Source organism: Nothoprocta perdicaria, unplaced genomic scaffold (genome assembly GCF_003342845.1).
Source record: "Nothoprocta perdicaria isolate Ctin4 unplaced genomic scaffold, notPer1 scaffold_52, whole genome shotgun sequence".
Lineage (NCBI taxonomy): Eukaryota > Metazoa > Chordata > Aves > Tinamiformes > Tinamidae > Nothoprocta > Nothoprocta perdicaria.
The window spans coordinates 4,125,222-4,145,620 of record NW_020455777.1 but is presented as its reverse complement, the minus strand read 5'-3'; the positions used below and the strand labels follow the sequence as shown (position 1 = coordinate 4,145,620).

The window sequence follows — 20,399 nt, the reverse complement described above, 5'->3', positions numbered from 1 at the left end:
TCATATTTATATATTTTAAATGGCATAAATTATGTTTCAACTTTCTACAATTTAAGTTCCATGTCTGTTCAGCAAGACTACTTCACATCAGGACTCCCAATTTTTTTTTTTTTTTAAATTCTTTACTTGTGCAGGAATGGAGGCAGGCAGCTGTAGAAAAACTGCGTATCTGAACAATTATCTGGACAATGTTCAAGATTTCCTGATAATACCTGGCCCTGCCGCTCGCTTAAGACCTAATAATGTTCCAGATGAGTATTTCTCTTGTATGTAGTTGCTAAAATAATTTTTGTCACTTGGCTATGCACTTTAATGTTTTCTGAGAACAAACTTGGGATCTGCATATTCAGTGGGTATACTTGAGGGGAGGTCAATGAGGGACAAYCTTGGCCATGGTGAAAGGGGAAGTACCGAGAGTGCCACCATGCTTTTAAAGACCACTAGACTTTGCAGGTCTGGAAATGCCTGTACTTGATCCCGAGAGCTTGATTTTTCGGGCTGCCTTGGAACGACCAGCTGTATATGCTCTTGCACCTTTAATGGCATTGCTTTGACTCAGGTGCTTGGTAGCCAAGGTAGCCCGCAAATCCCCTCTCATGTCTCAACTTATTTTCTGATTTAGGAGATTATATGTAGAGCTACAGTATTTCTGATGTAGGGGAGTGTTTTATGATTACTATGATTATTTCTTGGCTTTTAAAATATGGATTTTATCCTAGTGGCCTGATGACAGAACACTTTGAGTCAATAAGATATGAACCACCTAGTAAAACTCAAGTCAACTCTTTTGAATGTCAGGCTTTAATTCATCATGCAGCCCTGTTTCAGGGGAATATTTAATGCCTGTAGGGGCTTTTTTTTGTTTGCTTGCTTGTTTTTTAACAAGCAGGGGCTTGTTTTTGTTTGCTTGCTTGTTTTTTAAATACTGATCATAGCCTTTCACTTTTGTACAAATTCATTTCTGTCTAAACTTCTTTTCCCCAACCCCCTTAAAGCTCTACCCCCCACTCACTTTAAATACTGTTCACTTTAATGCTTGATCCAAGCACTTCAAACAAATGCAGTTCCAGGTTCTCCCTGGAGAAACAAGTCGAGGCAACGAAAAAGCAGAGTGTTTGTTAATTTTGAAACATGCAATGTTTTCATGGGGTAGCCTGGCTGTTTTTGTAGCACTGTATGCATCTGTGTAGGAATTATTAATGGTTCCACTGCACATGTAATCTCTTAGGTACCTTAGTTGAGCACTGAAATATCAGGCTCAGGGCAGGATAACTGTGTGAAGTGTAATGGCCTGTGTTATACAAGATGTCAAACCAAATGATGTAATGGTGCCTTTTGGCTTGAGTCTAAGAAGTTGTGAATCTTGGATAACTTGCAGTTGGCTACCTTTGTAAGGAGGCTTGCCAGATAGAACTGCTTTCTTGAAATTTCCATTTGTTTGTTTCTTTTTTTTTTTTTTTAATAATTTTATTAGTAAGCAAGAGGAACAAGCTTTTGATTAACACAACAATTAGGTGCCTCATTGGTGAATATTTACATTTCACCATAGCTAATATACTTAAAATTTAAAAGTTTTAAGTATGTAACTAAAAAGAGGAGAGGCTCTGGAGATGATCCTGGACTAAAATTTAATAAAAGCAATAGCTTGTCGGCTTAGTGATTGCTTGTGTTGCTCCACATGATTTTCATTCATGTGAAATAATTTACTTAGGTTTAGAAATTGCTTGTAACTAAACTATTAATATGATTAGAAGGCTTTCATTTTACATTTGATTTTTTTAAACTTAGGTGACTAATTCTTACATATGATTCTTCCAGTTAATTATGAAGGCATTGTCAGAAACCTCACGGTGAGTGTCCTCTTACATGTCATTCTAGCTTAATTCCTTCTGACGTTCTACAGRTATTTTGCAGTATTAATTGTTTGCTAGGCCACTTAAATGGCCTGTAGGCTTGGATGTTGCTTCTTCGGATTATTGACCTTCCATGTGTAGTACAGTAAAACAAAACAAGAAAAGAAAAGCTAACAGTAGTTGCACGTGGAGGAAAGGAAAGTCAAAATTAACATTAATAAGGTGTCATATGCCTATCCGTGGTTGTGCATTAACTAAGGCTTTGTTTTCATTTCTTCTCACCTGCTCTTGGCTTGCACTGTATCCTGCTGCACATCTTGTGTATCTGGATCATACTGCTTTACGGCCGAGGGAGTGTAAAATGTAGCAGCTACATTTTAGGCAAGCACAGATTTGCTTCCCTATGCCTTTTGAAAGGCGATATTGAGAGAGAATGGTGATGGCTTTTCTTTTTCAATGCTAGCCTAAGGAGTTAGCTTCTCTGCTGTGTGCCTGATCACTGCACCGCAGYGTAAGATCCTTTGAGTTGTGTGCACACTGCCATCAGTGAAAACTATGAAGTTTTTATAGATTGCTTCAAATTTCCRCTATTACTCTTAAGGTTTTATTTATTTATTATTACTATTATTAATTAATCTTAATGAGGGGAAAAATCTGTCCAAGAGTGATCATTCTAAAACTACTATGTCCAAGACCTTCTGTTTTTAAAGTTGTAGCATTCTTAGCCTGGGTAGTCTCCTACCATTTGAATATATCACACTGTTATTCTATCAGTTTAATACTTTATTAATTCTGAGCAATGCTGTTAGACTCTGTGGAATCATAAGCTATAAGAAATGAATGGATGGTAAACAGATATTCTTTTAATAACAGTTAAATGCAAAACTAGTGAGCTTGTTTTCTAAACAATTCATAGTTATGTGGCAGACAATATGATTCCACACCTGAGAGACTCCCGTTGTCTTAAGTTGTTGCAAATGATTTAAATATTTCAGTGCATGGACCCCAATCAGCCTTTCAAAGCATATATGAAGCAGCATCTTCCGAAACGTTTTCATTTTGCCAATAATGACCGAATTGAACCAGTACATTTTTATTTGAATTCCCAGTGGCAACTTGCTAGGTAAGTTACCATTTTCAGTACTAATGATATGGCCAAGAATTCTTATTTCCCCAAACTTTTCTACTATAAGTGCTTAGAGTTCAGTTACTTCTACTGGAGTCTATTACTCTGGTTTTCTTGAAGTGAAAGGACATTGCAAAGAGAAATAATTTGCACTTTTCCCTGCAGCTTGTAGGGAAGGATCTGCGAGGGACTGTTCTAAACTTAGTTATGGATAGTCTCTCTGCAGAGTATGGAGACAACGGCAGGTTTTAAGACACAAATACCATAAATTAAGTTCCCCCTTTGTCAGACCTTTGATCACATTTTGCCATGCTTCAAGGAACTTCCAAAGTGAGTCATGAAAGCTAAGCATTTGTGTAAGCAGTCTGCTTGAATCAGCCTTGGGAGTGTTGCGTACATCAAGCATACATGGAGCTCGTTGAACATAATGTCTCTAGTTGCCACATGCTTTCTGATCAATGCACTTACAACTCCTGGGGTGATGGCATACTCTGTAATATAGCTTTCTATACCTCTGGGATACCAAGTGTGGTACCTTGGGGATAAAGAAATAGTTCTTTTCTTGCATAATATTTTTTTTGGCCCATATATTGAATGCATCCGGCTGTACAGTGCCGAAAACACGTGCAAACATGCAAATCTAGCTTGAGTTTCTATAACTGTACACATTTAAGCAAGAAGGCATAATATATATCAGACACTGATTTTATTACATTGTAACATCCTCAACTGAATGCTCTAAATTACATTGCAGTGTTCGTTAACAATATAAAAGAAAATATATAATATACAATAAAGTGCTGTTGTGCAGATGGTAGTGAAGTGAAAATCTGCTATCCGAAGAGCAAGCTATTCTAATTCTAAAATTCTGAGGGGGGAAAAAACATGTTGTTTTTGTATTTTATGACATTTGATTAAAAACAGCTCTAGCATGGGCACCTGAGAATATCCACAGGGATAACATCTGCAGTGAAAACCGTCCTCTGTTTTAAAGGCATTCTCTTCCAGAGCTTAAGTATTTTGTTCCCTATTAAAAATCCCTTGAAAAGCTTTGTCAGACCAGCGCTAGTGGATCCTTAAATATAAGTTATACTAGTATATTTTTTTAAATTGTGATGAATTATATAAACTGTGAATTTTTAATAGGAGACCATTTGAGATTAAAAATTGCAGAGGTGGATTCCATGGTTCAGACAATCGCTTCCCCAGTATGCAGGTGAGTCTTGAATGTTTATGCTAGCTCTTATTTTTAAGACTGTTTCTGAATGCTATTGTTGAGGATTGTGATTTTTGAGATCTGTGAGACCTAAGACCTTTTGTTCCCTCTCTCATTCCCTTGATAAGTGCTATTGTTACCAACACAGGAAAAAATCTGTTMTGAAAACTGTAGGGCAAAAACTCAGTAAAACTTGCCCCAGAGTGACCTGGCTAAAGACACGTGCCAACTAGTTTTCCTTTTACATCAAAAAGAGGAACAAACAGCTTAAGAATAGTTTTTCAAATCAAGGACTCATAGGAGAGTTCAGGTTGGAAGAGACCTCTCAGAGTTCTTTAGACTAACTGCTGTTTCATAGCACAGTGAGCTGTGGTCAGACCAGGTTGTTGAGGATTTTTGACCAGTTCAATCTGGAAAATCTCTAAGGATGGAGGATTGTAGAATGTCTCTTGGCAGTCTGCTCTGCTGTTTAGCTGTTCTCAGGGTGGGAAAAAAAAGTGTTTTAAATACAGTATGAACCTCATTTGTTTTAGTCTATGCCTGTTTTCTCTCAATCTCCCACCACACAGCATCGTCAAAACCTTGGCTCTGTTGTCTTGGTGACTTCATCACACATGTTAAGGGGATTGTTCTTAAGTTCCCCTGAAGCAGCCTCTTCTCCAGGCTGAATAACTCCTTCTTCCTCAATCTCGCCTCCATGGGCAGGAGCTTCAGCCCTCAACTAGCTAGACCTGTTGCTGAATTTGTGATGAACTTGTTTATTGAGGTCTTCCTTGTATTGGGGATGCAAAATCTAGATGTATAACGAGTACCTGAGTAGAGAAGAATAATCACTTCCCTCGACCTCCTCCTGTTTATACAGCGCAGGATGCTGTTGGCTGCCCCGGCTGCCAGGACACGCTCCTGGCTCATGTTCAACTTGCTCTCTGCTAGGTCCTCTGGGATCTCTTCCCAGCAGAGCTAGCCAGCCCTTGGCTGCTRAAGGCTATCCTGTTTGTTTGTGTCCAGGAAGACATGAAGTAACAAGCTTAAGTTGCCATAAAGAAGACTTAATTCGATTATTAGAAAACATTTTGTTTTGCTATTTAACCAATAAAGAGTAAAAGAGGTTCCCTTGGAAGACTGTGAAACTTCCATATGGGGATTCCCTTTCAGAAATAATATCATTCATGTTCATTTTGTGTCTAGCAAAGACTGGCTAAATGACCTCCTAAATTTGCAGTTCTGCTATTTCATGATAAAATATCATAAAAATATCATCAGTGTTTTGAGGTAGCCATGTTCAATAGAGACCATATCAATCATCTTGAAAATAAGAACAGAATTCTCCAAATCTCTTAGACAAGACTTAGAGGGAGAAAGAGACAGAATTACAGTGTGTTATACAAGAGATTGGGAAATACTGAGATCCTTAGTGAGGCCCATCTAATTCTGTATTCAAAAATCAATTTAAATATATTTCATAAAAAGATTAATATATTTCAAATAAAGCATAAAAATTTTATTTTAGAAGCCTTATTTTTTTCACATTTGGTAAAATTATATAGTGGGGTTTTTTTTTTTTTTTTTTAGTTAATGATAGACTTTAATAAATAGTTTTGTTCAGTTTTACAAACCTACTCTTTTCCCTTGATTTGACAATGTAAAGTCTGGTGGTAAGATATCTAATAATGCATTAAAAATAGCACATGATCACCAGTTTAGAATATTTTCTCTCTGTTACTCTCTGTGCATTATATTTTTTCAATGAGTTGAATCTCTGCCAGATTTGGGACTGACAGTTAGCAGCAATCCTGCTTGGTTTTAAGAGTATGGTTTATTCTTCTGTGGCTAGCATTATACCAGCATTTTTTATATAATCAACTATTTCAGCAAAGCTGAGACGGTAAGTTCTTGCCTCAAATGGTGCAAATTAGCATTGAATAAATTATTACCTTACAGACTTTGATTTCAATATCTATTGAATGACAGCTGCCAGCCTTATGCTTAAATCTCAAAGAAGTTGTAGTTGAGTTAACCTGTACTGCATATATAGGTAATCTAAGACAATAGCATCGTTTGCAGAGACTTGAGATCTTAAGAAAATGGACTTTTCTTTAGAAGGCAAACCATCCCTTGTAATCTGTTTCACTAGTAAGTGTAAAAATCATCATCAGCAGCAGCTGAGTAGAAGTGCTTGCTGCCCTTGCCTCTTTGTTCTCAAATTTGCACAGATCCCTCTGTYCGCTAGTGCAAGCTGGTCTGTGACTGCAGAGTTTAAGCAGGCCAAGGAACTGAYCCAGATGAAAAAGAGCCAGAAAAAAAAAATATTTTTCCCTGGCTAAGTTCCTGGATCAGGTTCACTGTATGGCTACACCATTGCTTGTGCCAGAAGGGCTCAGGATGTGATGCAGAGAGAGGAACGAACAGCTGCAAGCCAGAGCTAGGAGCTGCAACTTTGCAATAGTTGAAGGCATTTAAAGCATCACCACCAACAAATGTTTGTGCAGCCTCAGATTAAAGGCTTTCGAATTGTTTACAGGACAGGAAATGATAGTTGTTTTGGCTCAACGTTTTCTATGAAACCTCTTAAAGAAAAATAATTTAAACTGTTCAAAAGCAGGGAAGAGAGCAAGGAACTTCATAAATTACTGAAGTCAACTTTTAAAGGGAACARTGAGTCAGAATCAAGTCTCCTAATATTTATTTGCTACTATTTTTCAATGTATTATTCAAACCTCTTTAAAATTCCTATGATTAGTTATTTTCTTGGGAAAAAAAATCTCTGTTTTTAAGAAAGACCTCCATTCTGACTTCATCCATATTATGTTGCTAAAGTGTAAAGTTCTTTAAAGAAAACACTGTCAGAGTACGAGGATATTTTCTGTTTTAACMTCTTTGAAAAAATAGTTCTATTTTGTGTCTTTGAAAATCCTAGGCTATATTTATTGGCTTTGGTCCGGGATTCAAGTTTCATACTCAAGTTGATCCATTTGAAAATATTGAAGTCTATAATTTGATGTGTGGTGAGTACAGTCTTTGTTCAGTAAAACATAATCTTTAAGACCTTATAAAATATATTTAAAATGAACATTTAAGTGTTGTAGAAATTTGTAGAAATTGTAGAAGTTTGTACAGTAAGCCTTTAGGCTTACTGCTGTTTTTCCCAAATAAAGTTGTTATTTCTGAGAAATATCCAACTTTTGAAGGACTAACAGGTGAATGGGCTATACCTGTCACTCCTGATATCTGTATTTCTCCTTGGTTGCTATTAATGTTCCACAGATTCTGGCTTTTTCCAAAACTGACACTTTCCTAGCCTTCACTAATACTGGCTAATTCATAATCTCTCATCAAGAGGGGGTTCTTCCTTTCTCCTTTTGAATGAAAGCCTTAATTCAGCATTAAATTAATCATTCAGGTGACCACCTTTGGGCAGCGCAATAAGTAACAAACACAATAAGGAGCAGTGGTTCAGCTGCTAGGCAGCTCATTTCCAGAATGACAGAGTCACGTGTCCCCCTTTTCCCCATGGTAATTTGATCAATTCCTTTTACATTGTCATGCATTTTCTTACTTGCTTTCTTTTACCATGTTGTAAATTTTTAGTTACTCGATTTAAATAGTTTTTTACGTTTAGGTAATTAAAAGGCAGGTTTTTAATTTTTATTTACTTGGTCCATGTAATAAACCTCCTCCCAAATTCATCATTGTCTGTGTCACTTGTACAATTATTGCATTATATCATTTAATACTAGTTTTGGATATTTTCCTGTCTGTTCTCATTGTTTATTACCATAACTGTCTCTAAAATAGACTATTTTTTGTCTTTTATTTGTTAGTCTGCKGGCCTTTTATTTTTGTTTGTTTGTAGTCCCATGGCTTGAGTTTCTTTGTAAAACTCATTGTCTCTTCAGTTATATAGCTGCAGTAATCAGCTGTCCTGCTTTCTACACTTACCAGGCATTGCTGTAGCCTTCATAGTTGTATAGTGTCRAATTTCTACTTCGCGCAGTCTACTGATACTCAGTGACAGCACTTTACACATGGAAATTTTATCAGATAAATGTTTCTCGCTTTATTTTCTGTCATAGTACAGTTTACTGCCACACAGATGGGGCCTATCTTCCTGCAATTTAGACACCTTGCTGCCCTCCTTGCTTTCCACTTGAATACAATGTCCCTTACTCCCTATTTCTCTGACTCTTTTCTGTCTTTCTGTGTTTCATGTTTTTCAAAAAGATCTATCATGTAGCTCTCTCACTTTCTAATTTCATTTATTCCCCTTGAGGTCTTCACCTGTTTCCCATTATTTCCTGCATCCTTCTCTTTCTTGCCAGGGTCCATACTTGCTCTAACATCTGCTTCTGTGAGAGACAAAAGTATTACCAAAAGATTTGATCCAGAAAGCACTTAATGGGAACACTGCRTGTGTTTGAGATCAGTGGCAATATTCAGGTACTCCATGTTTAAACAATATATCTAATTCTTTGCTGGAATGAAAAACAGAGTCCATTGCCAGGAAGCCTGTGTCTCACATCCCTGTATGCTTTGTATGATTGATTTTCTTCAAGTTTTTTTGATCTCCTCTGTTCTATCCTGTATATGATGCATGGAAGTGGTAGAGGTTGTACTGGCAGTGTGGTGAAGCAAGTGCAGTGGCAGGTCGGATATTTCAGGTGCAGTCACAGAGGTCTAGATTTCCTCCATCATGTGTGGAAAGAGTTGAAGAATAGAGTGCGCAAAAGCTAGCATGTTAACTGATAGAGAATTAAGAGGTAAGACAACTTACTAAACCCTCTCCTTTCCCAAGGGTTGTATGCCTTCTTCTGGAAAGTGACCTTCTTGCAAATGTCATTTGGCACCCCAAGATCCTCATAGAAATGCTTGACTTTTAGCAAAATGTAGTAGGAAAGATAGGTTGTCTCATTTTTATGCAGCATCTCAGCATTTCAGGTGTGAGCACCTGAAATATGTGATTGATTGTCTCTTCTGACTCAGGGAATTTCAACTCATGTTTCCCAAAAGGGTTTCCAAATTGCCAGTCTTAATGTTTTCTGGGACACTGTGATATCTGGACACTTCACTTTTAAAGCTGGAAAGTTACATAATGTAGTTCAACTGGGGACCTGAGACCTGCCTTTGTTCTCATTTTTCACTATTTTATGCAMTGCATTCATTTGAACAGGAACTGCTAGGATTAGAAATCTTGCCTACTCTCCTTCCCGGAGTGAAATAGCTTTGGCTGGTGGGAAGGACATTAACATACCTCAGAGTGTCACAATGCAGAAATTGGTGTGTTCTGCTCACAAACAGAGAACTCCTGTGCTCTGGGTGAATTATCTAGCCACCAAGCTTTGGAATAAAAGAGAGCTTCATCAGGTGCATGTGCAGGATGTTGCAAACATTTTATTTCATAGGTTTAATATGAAGTGTGAGTAGGAGGAACAACAAATCCATGAATCTTAGTCAGGATTAAGCATGATATAGGGCTTGATCTATTCAGCATCATGAAAACATCTGAAGAAAATATCTTTAGATGCTTAAGTAATTTTCATGTCAGAGATTTAGCAGTTTTGAGATACAGATGTTTTAATGATTAGATCCAGCTTGTGGATTTTGAAGATTAGCACTTTGGACATAAATGACAAATAGAATCTATGTTCTGCCTCTTAGAACTTTATTTTGTAGTGAAAATTATTAGCTGAGGCTTTTGTATTAACTACCAGATAGTTAAAAAGCAATATCTCTAAAACTCGTTACTTAGTCATTGGCTTCATGTGCCTAAGATTCACATTCTATCTACTGCTGTGAAGTCAGACGCTGCAAGTTCATTTCCCATTAGATGTAAGCCTCTTGCATTTTTGTGCTTGTTCTGTCTTTCCTTCTAAGTAGACTCATTGCCATCCTGAGTCCTAGCTAAGAACATCTGTGCCTCCTATTAAAGGGATTATATGGCTTTCTCTTTAGGCTGACATGAATAGAAAGCAGTGCAGCATTATTGAGTCTCCTGTACCTGTAAGCATCCATAATTGTAATCACTGTTTTAACTGTAATGCAACAGGATGACCTTTTTCATTTTGTTAATGTTTTTTGAATTCTTTCATAGATTTGCTTGATTTGCAACCAGCCCCAAACAATGGAACTCATGGCCGCCTAAACCATCTTTTGAGGAACCCTGTTTACATGCCCCAGCATCCCAAAGAAATAAGCCATCCTTCCGAATGCTCAGCTGTGGGACAGGGAACCTTTTCAGTGAGCCTTGGCTGCTCCTGTAAGACTGCTGTGAGTACTGGRGTGGTTGACGTTGTGCAAGCAGTTGGGAGTGTTGTATGCAAACAGTAAAACTGGGGATTTTCTACTGTTTGTTTACCCTATAACTTTGCTACCATGGTTCTCACTAAGTACTATGGCATCAAAATCAGATCTTTGCATGGGTTACTCGAGCTAGTTGCATTTATCTATATATTTTTGCCATTTCATTGTGTRAAGTAATGCTCAGTGCTGAAGAGCTTGGAAAACGCTTCAGAAACAAACTTTGCTGGTGGAAGCATTAAGTTTTTGCTTCCTTCACTTAATTGCATGGAAAGTTCCCTTCTGTAAATGTGTTGTTTTTGGGCTGTGGTTTTCAAGACTGTAGATTTGTTTGTGGTAAAAAGATTCTGCAAATTCTCCATGGCCCATCTCCAGTAGACATCAATGAGAGTTCCAAATACAGATAGCTTGCAAGGCAGCCATGCTACATTTGTTACTTTACCAGCCAACATCATACTTGCAGTAATGTGCTTTATAAAAGATGTAGTCCAATCTCTCTCTTTTTTTTTTTTTTTTTTAATAATTTTAGGGCTTACCAGTAAAGGATTTTCATCAACGTTTAAATCTCAGTGCAGCAGAAGGTAAGAATTTTGTATGGTAAAAGAAAATGATAACAAAAATCTAATGATTAAAAACGTAAGATGTTTGATGTCTAAACTTCTCAAGCACTTCAGATAAAAGTTATTTTAAACTATTCACCGAAACTGTAACTCTAATATGTATTAATGGTTCAAATACAATCCTACTGAACTGTTTGTTCTAAAATAGATGTCTATCTTGATGCATGTATATGTGTCTGATGCATTTGAATTTTCTAGCAGTAAGTAATGAGCATTCCAGCAATCAAAAGGGGTACATGTCAACATGTCTGATGAGAAACTCAAGTAAATACTAACATCATGATGACAGCATATTTTCAATGAGGCCTAAAGGTTATTTTGCATGGTGTAGCAGTTAAAATCTGAAATTGTGTCTTGTTTTCCTTAATTATGCTGTATTTTACTCCTGTGATTATACGTGTGGCATGWTTGAGCTGCAGCTTGTAAGATGGTATAGCTTTTAAGACTGTAGAATACCTCATGAGTCACAAAACAAAATGTACTGTTTTTAGCACAAAGCAGGTAAGATAGCAAGTAAATCATGAAAACTATTGGTAAAAATGGAACATAGCTCTTAGTACTAATATCTAAAAAGGTGAAATCAAGATGATTAGGTTTTCAGAAAGCTGACACAGACCTTGCAATKTGTTTGTTCATAAAACCTTGTTGTTTCTTATGCAAATAAATTCTGTGTTTGGCAACTGTAGTTCACTATGAAGAGTTGCAGTTATATGCCAGCTGGAGACAGAATCAAACAGTTGCTGTTTATTCAGGACTAATTGAAGGCTTCTGTTGTATAGTTTGTCCTGGCACGAAAAAAAGTGGTGTAGAATTTTCTTGAATGTTTTCCATGAACAACAGGACACTGTTTTAAAATGTGTCCCAGAACTGTTATAAAATCATTCTTTCAATGTTGTAACACTCATGAGAACAACAAAATGAAATCCAGTTAGCAGGATATGGGAACATGTGCCTTTACTTAAGCATGGAGGTAATTCCACTGAAGCTGACATTCTGCCAAGAAATATATGGAAGCCTGAGTGTATTCCCAAATCCAGCCATGAAAAAATATGCCAAGGCTAGGCACATAATGATTTTTAATTCTCTTTTAAAGAAATACCAATATAAGGCCCAATCCCAAATGTTTTGAAGACAGTAATTTGGCTTCCATCATCAATGACAGGCATAATGATGTTTTTAATACTAGAAATTTGCTTTTAAGCTGCATGAACAAAAAGATTTCATCATAGATRAGAGAATTCAAGTAACAAGCCTAAATATTCTATATAATTACTTAGCTTTAGTAACCTTTATATGCATATTGTTTTATTGATTTTTAAAACTTAACATCCTATAAAAGCAATGAAATATTTAACTACATTTGTAATTTCATTACAAAAGTAAAATGTTAGCCTTTTCCCTCATGTCACAATCTTGACATTTTTTGTAGTGTGGAATTACTGTGAAATAATTTCAAAGATTTCTTATTTTAAGAGGAAAGAATTGTACATAATTGCCTTGAAATTGCAGAATTACATAATTGGATGCTAGTGATTTATTTAATGGAAAATATACTTGGAAGGCCTTGGTGTGACCTTCTTTATGACTCCAGCCATATAACACTGGGCTGAAAACTTAGGCATTTTCAATAGAAAAGTAATATACTAATTATTWTCAAATATTTTCATGATGTGCTATTTTTCCTTGGAATTTTTATTTTACATGAGAACTTGAAAGCATTGCTTTTTATTTGTTTCCAGTTGGCAAAAATTAAAATATTAAGTGTTTTCTTGAAATTGCAAAATGCTTTCAGAGAGGAAAAAAAAAGCAGTTTTTTCCTGCTGACATCTCTTGACTACAGCATTTGATTGCAAGAACATATGCTTCTTTTGACTTTTTAAATAATATGGTATTAACCCTGAAGTAGTTCTCTTGCTAAGTCTGCTTTTCTCTTCAGCTTCTGTATAACAACTTCCCTTGTTCTGATCTCACATATGTAGTTTCTTTCTGGGTATAGTTTTAAAGCCTATTAAAGACTTTATTCCTCCACTGGGTGCAGCAGTTGGCAAATGAATGTGGGCAGGCAATGTTGTAGACACATKTCTACCAGAAACCCTGTGCATCTGTCTACACATCTGCACTGAGTGATATCATGCATAAAACATCTGCACATCCCTTCTGATGTATGCAGACTTTCATAMGAAGTTTGCCCTGTGCCAGAGGGAGAGGAAGAAGAAAGGCTTTTTGATTCTGACATATATTATTCACTTACATCTCTCTAGTTCTTAGCCCTTTAAATGTCACTCATATATACARCATTTGGTTTGCGCTAAAATAGGCRTTTGACAGATTCCAGATCACATCTCTTGCTTACTAACTTGTCTTGCTTACTACTTGTCTTGCCTAATCATTAAGTGAAAGTAGCCTCCACAGTTAAGTATTTACATCAAAGAACAAAATCAGTTAAAGACTAACTTTGCAACTTACTCATCTGCTGTTTTAAATGACAAAATATTTTATTTTAAATAAGAAGTTCAGCTCATAGAATCCTTAAGGTTAGAAGGGGCCTTTAGAGATCATCTAGTCCAACCCCCTGCTCCAGCAGGGACACCTAGAAATACCATTTAATGTGTGGCCTTATCCCTGGAATCATACTTTTGATATAAGAAAGAAGCTTTTTTTGTTCCATTTCTGTTGCTTTGACTGCTTTGTTTGGTAGTTGGAAATTAGGGCAAGGCTTAGGTTTATGGAGCTGGAAGTCACTTAACAACTGTTATCTATTAAACTTGCATCAAATGCTTATTTCTGCTCCAGCTAAGAAAATAGAGAAACGTGTTTTGCCCTATGGGCGGCCCAGAGTTCTGCAGAAGAGACACAGTTACTGCCTCCTTTACCATTACCATTACGTGAGTGGATACAGCAAGGATTATAAGATGTCTCTGTGGAGCGCCTACACTGTTAACAGRGACGTAAGTATCTGAAGGAGGGTTAGAAGCAATTTTGAAGAGGAAAACATTGGGATGTTAGTTATTCCTAAATGCCTATTTCTGCTGCTCATGATATTACCTGCCAGGGAACTGCTAGAACCACAGAAGAATATAAAGAGGATTCTTGTATGAGTTTTTCTTCCTGTCCCTGCATTAGTAAGGATTGGCTTTGACTCCTTCATCTTGCTTGCTGCAGTTTTACTTCCAACACCTAGCAGATCCGGTAGGAACGGTGAGGAGCCTGTGAATCCCTTGTGGCCATAGTCATTGACACAGAGGCCCTATGAACCTGCTTGGCCATGTAGGTCTGCTACAACATGCTGCCATTTCAAAGTCTTATTTCAAAACAGTTTTCATGGTTTCAAAGTTGTGTTCAGGATATGGCAAGGATTTTTGGAAAATATAATTTCTGGGATAGCTAGAGCCATTCATACCTTGATCCAGTTGTTCTATCAGAAAATTATCTTGGTGAAAAAAGGGAAGCTGATGGAGAAAAATCTGAGCTTTGCTGTCCTAAATCTATGCTACAGTGTGTGTGTGTGTGTGTGTGTGTGTGTGTGTGTGTCTAACTGGTACATCTGGTCTTCCTTCTGGAAGGAGAAGTTCTCCCCAGCTCGGTGAAAATTTTACAGTTTCCTTTGTTTATAAAATACATGAAATGGGGTGGGCTTGGTTTATGGAGTCAACTTTTGTACCTTATGGTTAAGTCCGTTTATACTATTAAAGGCAATTGCAACTAGATATTTAGAGTTGGGATGTCACCCCACACTAGAGACTTACTGAGTCAGGTATTCATATAACCAATGTTACTTCCTTCTCGTTCAATAGGACAAACTGGTTTTGGCTACAGAGGATATGTCCAGCTGCTTACACAAGGATGCTCGGATTCCTTTTAATGATAACCAGACATGTTCATTTTACAGCAATCATCCTCGTCTAACCTATGGATTCCTGTCTCCTCCAAGTAAATATGTTACTTTCCTTCTACAATATATCTGGCATACAACCATACCTTACATAATTTTCAATGCTGTAGGTGCAGTCTTTAATAGATGTTCCTGCTAATTAACTGGAAGAATCAGTGATTGCTGAATTATCGCCTACATTGTATAGTTCCTTTGACAGTTCATGCTGTTATATGAGAAACACTGCAGGACACTCAAGGTTCTTTATACTTCATTAAAGTTGATTAAMGTGTCATATCTCAAAAGTGACATCTTCTAGAAGAAACTGGAAGTGTGTATACATTGAGGCAAATCTGAAAAATTAGCAAAATGCAAATTTGCTTTATAATTATAATAAACATTAGTTGGAACTATTCAAATTAAAATTAAAGGATGCTTCCTTAAATTAAAAACAATATTGATAAGTTTTGATAGTTGAAGTATACTACTGCACACCACATGTAGTCTTAAGTAAAATGATTCAGTGTTTGRTCTGAAAAATGTAAATCTGGTTCTCAGACCTTCCAAAAAATATTTAATAGTGTAGAAGCGTTTAGAAACGCTTAGGAATAAACAATATGTGTGCTGTTGCTGAGTTGATTGGGGGCCTCTTATTGAGGGGCCTTTAAGTTCTTTACTACTAAAAGTACTGAGTCGTGAAAAAACATAATTTGCAAAATTCAGRTAGGAGTCCTACTTTTGAACTTGAGAATGAAAATCAAAAGACTGTTCTGTTTTTTTTAAACCTCATAGAAATGTGTCMATTTTGTTTCTGACAAGTGCAATTACAGTTGTTGCTGATAAGGTTATTTTATTTAGGACCTGATTCAGCATGTGCTGAAGTTAGCCCTTAGACCTAGGTARTATTTGAAAAGGGAATTCAAGTCAGCCCCACCTTGACACTGTTGAGCTGCTGTGCAAGCTTGCATTCAGTTGGCATTTTCATGCTGTTAAAGTAACGAATCCAGTCAATCATTTGCTTTTCTATTTTTTGATTTATTGRCAGAAGCAACGAAACCTCACTATGATGCCTTACTTACCAGCAATATTGTGCCAATGTATCCTGCATTTAAAGGTATTTTATTTCTATGAATATTAATATACATGTTTGAATGAAAAAAAAAATACTGATTTTTGGATCAGATCCAAARGATCCCAGATTCATCTGCCTTTGTAAATTAAGACCTCCCCAAAGTATGGACTCCTTTTATCAGTGAAAATTTCCTTGAAGTAAGAACATCAATCTTGGGAAAAATGGCATATTATTGTGAGCTCATGATTCCTAATTATTTGGCTCATTACACAAAAGCCTAATGTGAACTTCTTCATTTAATATCTATGATATTAAGAATTAATTAACAATGTCATAGAAGTAAGGAGACGTTTCAGGTAAAGGGTTTCACGGGGGAGCTTCGCTGTGCCTCAGTCAGATCTCTGGTCAGGGTGACTGTGAGACTGGAATACCAAAAGACATTGTGATGCATGTTGCTACTCCACAGTGCTCCACAGTTAGATGAAGCCTTTGAAAACTATAAATGCCTCTATAATTTAGTTTTGTAGTTCATTGTGTATTTCAGTATTTTACTGAAAACTCTCTGTGCAGTTTTACTCTTAGATGATGTGTGCCACTTCCGTTTTTGTGTTTCAGTGTTATGGAACTACTTCCATCAAACCCTGCTACCTGAATATGCTGCAGCCAGAAATGGTGTAAATGTAGTCAGTGGTCCTGTATTTGATTATGACTATGATGGGATCTATGATWCCCCAGAAAAGGTAAAAAGGTAAGAATCTTTCATATTCTTATTATTTCAGATTTCTTTCTTCTATCTGCACTCACAAAGTTGTGAGCATTGTTATCAAAAAAAGCGTGTTGCCAAGATGGGTCTCTTGGCAGGACGTATCAGTACAGAGGGACATGGTCAAATGGTCCTMAGCAGATACAAAACCTAAAGCTAAGAGAGAAACAAAGAGAGAAACAGCAAATAGAAAGACCAAAAAAACCCAAACAAACAAAAAAACAGCTAGAAATGTGGTATCTGGAATTAAAGTGCAAGACAAGCAGTTGTTTCAGGATTAATGTCTGTTAGCCTGAAACCTTGTGACATTGCCCCTAGGAGTGGAAGAGTCAGGAGCTTATCTTTAGTATCATGTTTGATACTTCCTGAGTAATCTAGGTAGCTGGCAGTTTCCCTACCAAGTTGTCAGTACAAATACATTAGTTACTTCCAGTTAGCAAAATTGGTTCAACCTATCAGACCGGCTCAGAATTTAATGAAATCACAATTATTCCTTGTCATACCTTGTGAAACTGATTTTTCTGCTCAGACAAATCTCAGTAGCAAATTTCTAATCCGGACAATACTATYGACTTTGGTAACTGCTGGAGTTTTCTTTCTAGGGCTAAATTTTCTTCAGGCTAAATGGTCAGGTATTTTACTACAACACATCTACTACAGTATAGCTGATTACTGTGACACTTTTTCTTTGTGTAAGTATGATTTGGTAGATTTACAGAAGTACCTTCTGCATTTCAGACACCCTGGTAATGAAGAAGTTCCAATTCCAACTCACTTCTTCATTTTACTGACTAGTTGTAAAAATACTTCTGAAACTCCTTTGGAATGTGAAGAGTCTTTAGACACCTTGCCTTTCATTGTACCTCACCGGGAAGACAACAGTGAAAGCTGCACAGTAAGTCATCTGTTAGTTTCCATATACAGCTGAAGCCAAGCTCAGGTTTGTTTTGCTCTGATACCAGTGATTAAACTGTGTTTTATCATGTCAGCGTTCTTGAGGGAATATTTTTAAAAACAAAGTTACTTTGAAATATGTATGCATGCTTAAATGTGAAAGCTTAAGTTCCCTGTTCACAAAGCAATGTATATAATTAGAGGAATTGAATCAGTGTGTTGAGAGAGTATGATACATGAATAAGTTTCTATAGCACAAATATCCAGTCTTAACAGCTGAGGAGAGTGGTGAAAGGTTTCTAGGAGAAGATGCATCCTCTACAAAGAAAGTGCAGTGGTAGGTCAYGTGCGCACCTGAAAGCAGAAGACAGATGTTCCTAAAGCAAAACAGTTGCTTCCAATTCAAATAACTTCACACTATGTKATGGCAATGGATAGCTATGCTCCATATAAAGCAGAACAAAGCCTGGAAGGTGCAATCACTTGTGCTACGGAGAATGTTGATGCAAGTCACTGACCAAATCAAGCATAGCTCTCAGCAATGGTTTTATAATCACCAGAGACAAAGGATAGATCTTGGATTTGACATGGCATTCCTCACTGTCACCAGCTACCAAAGGAGTAGTTGCAAGTTCTGTGTACTTGAGAAAGTAATAGCAAGTACTATCAATTTAGACAAACTTGTAAGTATTTAGGATCTAATGCTCCTGATATTTTTAGACGTTTGCCACCAGTTACACCTTTCTGTCTTAGTCTTTTGTCTTTCTGCATTTTTAAAACACTAAAACASCTTTTCCTGATTGATTTTTTGGAAAAAAAAATATAAAAAAACTTTTATTTTTCTCTTCTGTCTCAAAAGGATGGCAAGTCTGAGTCCATGTGGGTTGAAGAGAGAATGAAGTTCCATACAGCCCGGGTCAGAGATATAGAATTGCTTACTGGACTTAGCTTCTATCAAGACCGAAAACAGCCAGTATCTGAGATTTTGCAGTTAAAAACATATTTGCCAACTTTTGAAACAGTCTGATTTTTTTCCTATGGAATGATGTGGTCTATTTCAAAACTCATCTATAAATAGACTGTGTTTAATTAATATAAACTTTTTTTTTAATAAGCTGGAACATTTATTGAGAACTCTTGACCAAAATGCCAGTAGGGAGAAGAGTGGGTATTTCATTTGTATCTCAGGGACTCCTGATGGACTATGTACAATACAGGATGACAGTGCCTGTCATTCCCACTTGAATGTGGTAAAATCATGCCCATTACTAAATGCTGCCAGCATTTGAACATGATAGTTTAAGACACTGAGGAGAATATCTTTTATATGCACTGGACAGGGAGAAGTTTATTAATCATATGTCAATAGTGCACTTTAAAAATAGAAGTAATTGGCAAATATCTTACACTTCTAAGAAATAATTTCATCCTCAGTGATTGGTGTATCTTGTTTCCTATGAAACATGAATTACATTATGAGCTTTGATTTCTTAAAATAATGCATACAATATATTGAAGTTAGCAGAAAGACTTGATTCATGAATCTTCCCCAGCATGGGATAGAAATTCAGCTGAACAAGCTGGTCTGTTAGCTAGGAAATATTAGAACTTTGCTGTCCTCTAGTGGCTCCAGCACTGAATGAAAAGTTGATGGACATTTTGTCTCCATTAATGTGCATCACCAGACTGAGTAGGAATATTATGCATTAATTCACCTGAAAAAATAATAAGAAATTAATTCTGGAAAGTCTTTGAGCTTCCAGAAATAATTCTCTTCAAACTAAACTTAGATTTGATTAAGAGATTTTGCTTTCTTGGGGGAAAAATACCTTTTTAGATTTGGTGCATGATTTTATCATTTGTGGTTTTGATATCCAATTTTTGGCAAGAAAAGATATTTTTGCATTAAATTGTTGCCTTAGTTAGAATAGTCGAATAACCCTCTGTAGTGGGAAAGGTTTTACTCCTCAATACTTCAGTAAATTCCCAGAGGCCACTCCATTGACTGTTGGCAGCAGATGATCCTAGTTGTGTTTTCAGTCGTTCCATCCATCTATATCGTMCAAATTCCAGCTTACATAAGCTACCTATCTAGAAAGCGGGCATTGCCAAATGCAAATCCAGAAAAACATGTAATGAACTTTCTGGGAAGCTGTCAGGCCACACAAACAGCTGCTAGAGGCACTCAGGTGTGTAGCAACTCCCTTCTTTTCCAGCACACACGCTATCAACTTTGTGATTAACCCACTGTCTAAAGCTGATGAGCCAAGATCGGCTCTGTTATGTATAGAGTTTGGCATAGTCAATTACACATTTATATTTTGCTCATTTAAAAAAGAAAATACTTCACTCACAAGTATGCTACAAGAATGAAGAGCCTGTGTTTGAGCACTAAGCTGGGATAGCTATCTTAAAGCTTAGTCAGAGAAGGTTGGATTCAAAGCCTGCTGATGTCAATGGAAGTTTTTCTGTTAACGTCAGTTTGAGTTGAGATCTTGGGACCATTTTCTGTTTTTAAACAAATGTATTTTTCTGTTACAAGCATGATCTTTTCTTTTCCACTAAAATTGTTTCACGGTGTGAAATTTAAATGTGTTGTAGCAACCTCATAATGACATAACTGTGACAGCATTATTCAGTGTAACTGCTTTGTGCCATTGGCTCTGACTAATAAAAACATCAGGAGATGT

General features: G+C 36.7%; 1 protein-coding gene across 1 annotated transcript in view; it reads left to right on the top strand.

Annotated features, from left to right (window-relative positions):
• ENPP1 (ectonucleotide pyrophosphatase/phosphodiesterase 1) overlaps window positions 1-20,162 on the top strand; it is a 39,143-nt gene extending 18,981 nt beyond the window's left edge. Inside the window, exons 12-24 of the mRNA XM_026048189.1 lie at window positions 135-266; window positions 1,819-1,850; window positions 2,849-2,976; window positions 4,126-4,195; window positions 7,113-7,200; window positions 10,284-10,459; window positions 11,019-11,070; window positions 13,903-14,057; window positions 14,904-15,039; window positions 16,026-16,094; window positions 16,668-16,800; window positions 17,554-17,710; window positions 18,569-20,162. Of these exons, the coding sequence (XP_025903974.1) occupies window positions 135-266; window positions 1,819-1,850; window positions 2,849-2,976; window positions 4,126-4,195; window positions 7,113-7,200; window positions 10,284-10,459; window positions 11,019-11,070; window positions 13,903-14,057; window positions 14,904-15,039; window positions 16,026-16,094; window positions 16,668-16,800; window positions 17,554-17,710; window positions 18,569-18,736 (1,496 nt within the window). The 3' untranslated portion in view covers window positions 18,737-20,162. The remainder of the gene's footprint in view (window positions 1-134; window positions 267-1,818; window positions 1,851-2,848; window positions 2,977-4,125; window positions 4,196-7,112; window positions 7,201-10,283; window positions 10,460-11,018; window positions 11,071-13,902; window positions 14,058-14,903; window positions 15,040-16,025; window positions 16,095-16,667; window positions 16,801-17,553; window positions 17,711-18,568) is intronic.
• The last annotated feature ends 237 nt before the right edge of the window (window positions 20,163-20,399 follow it).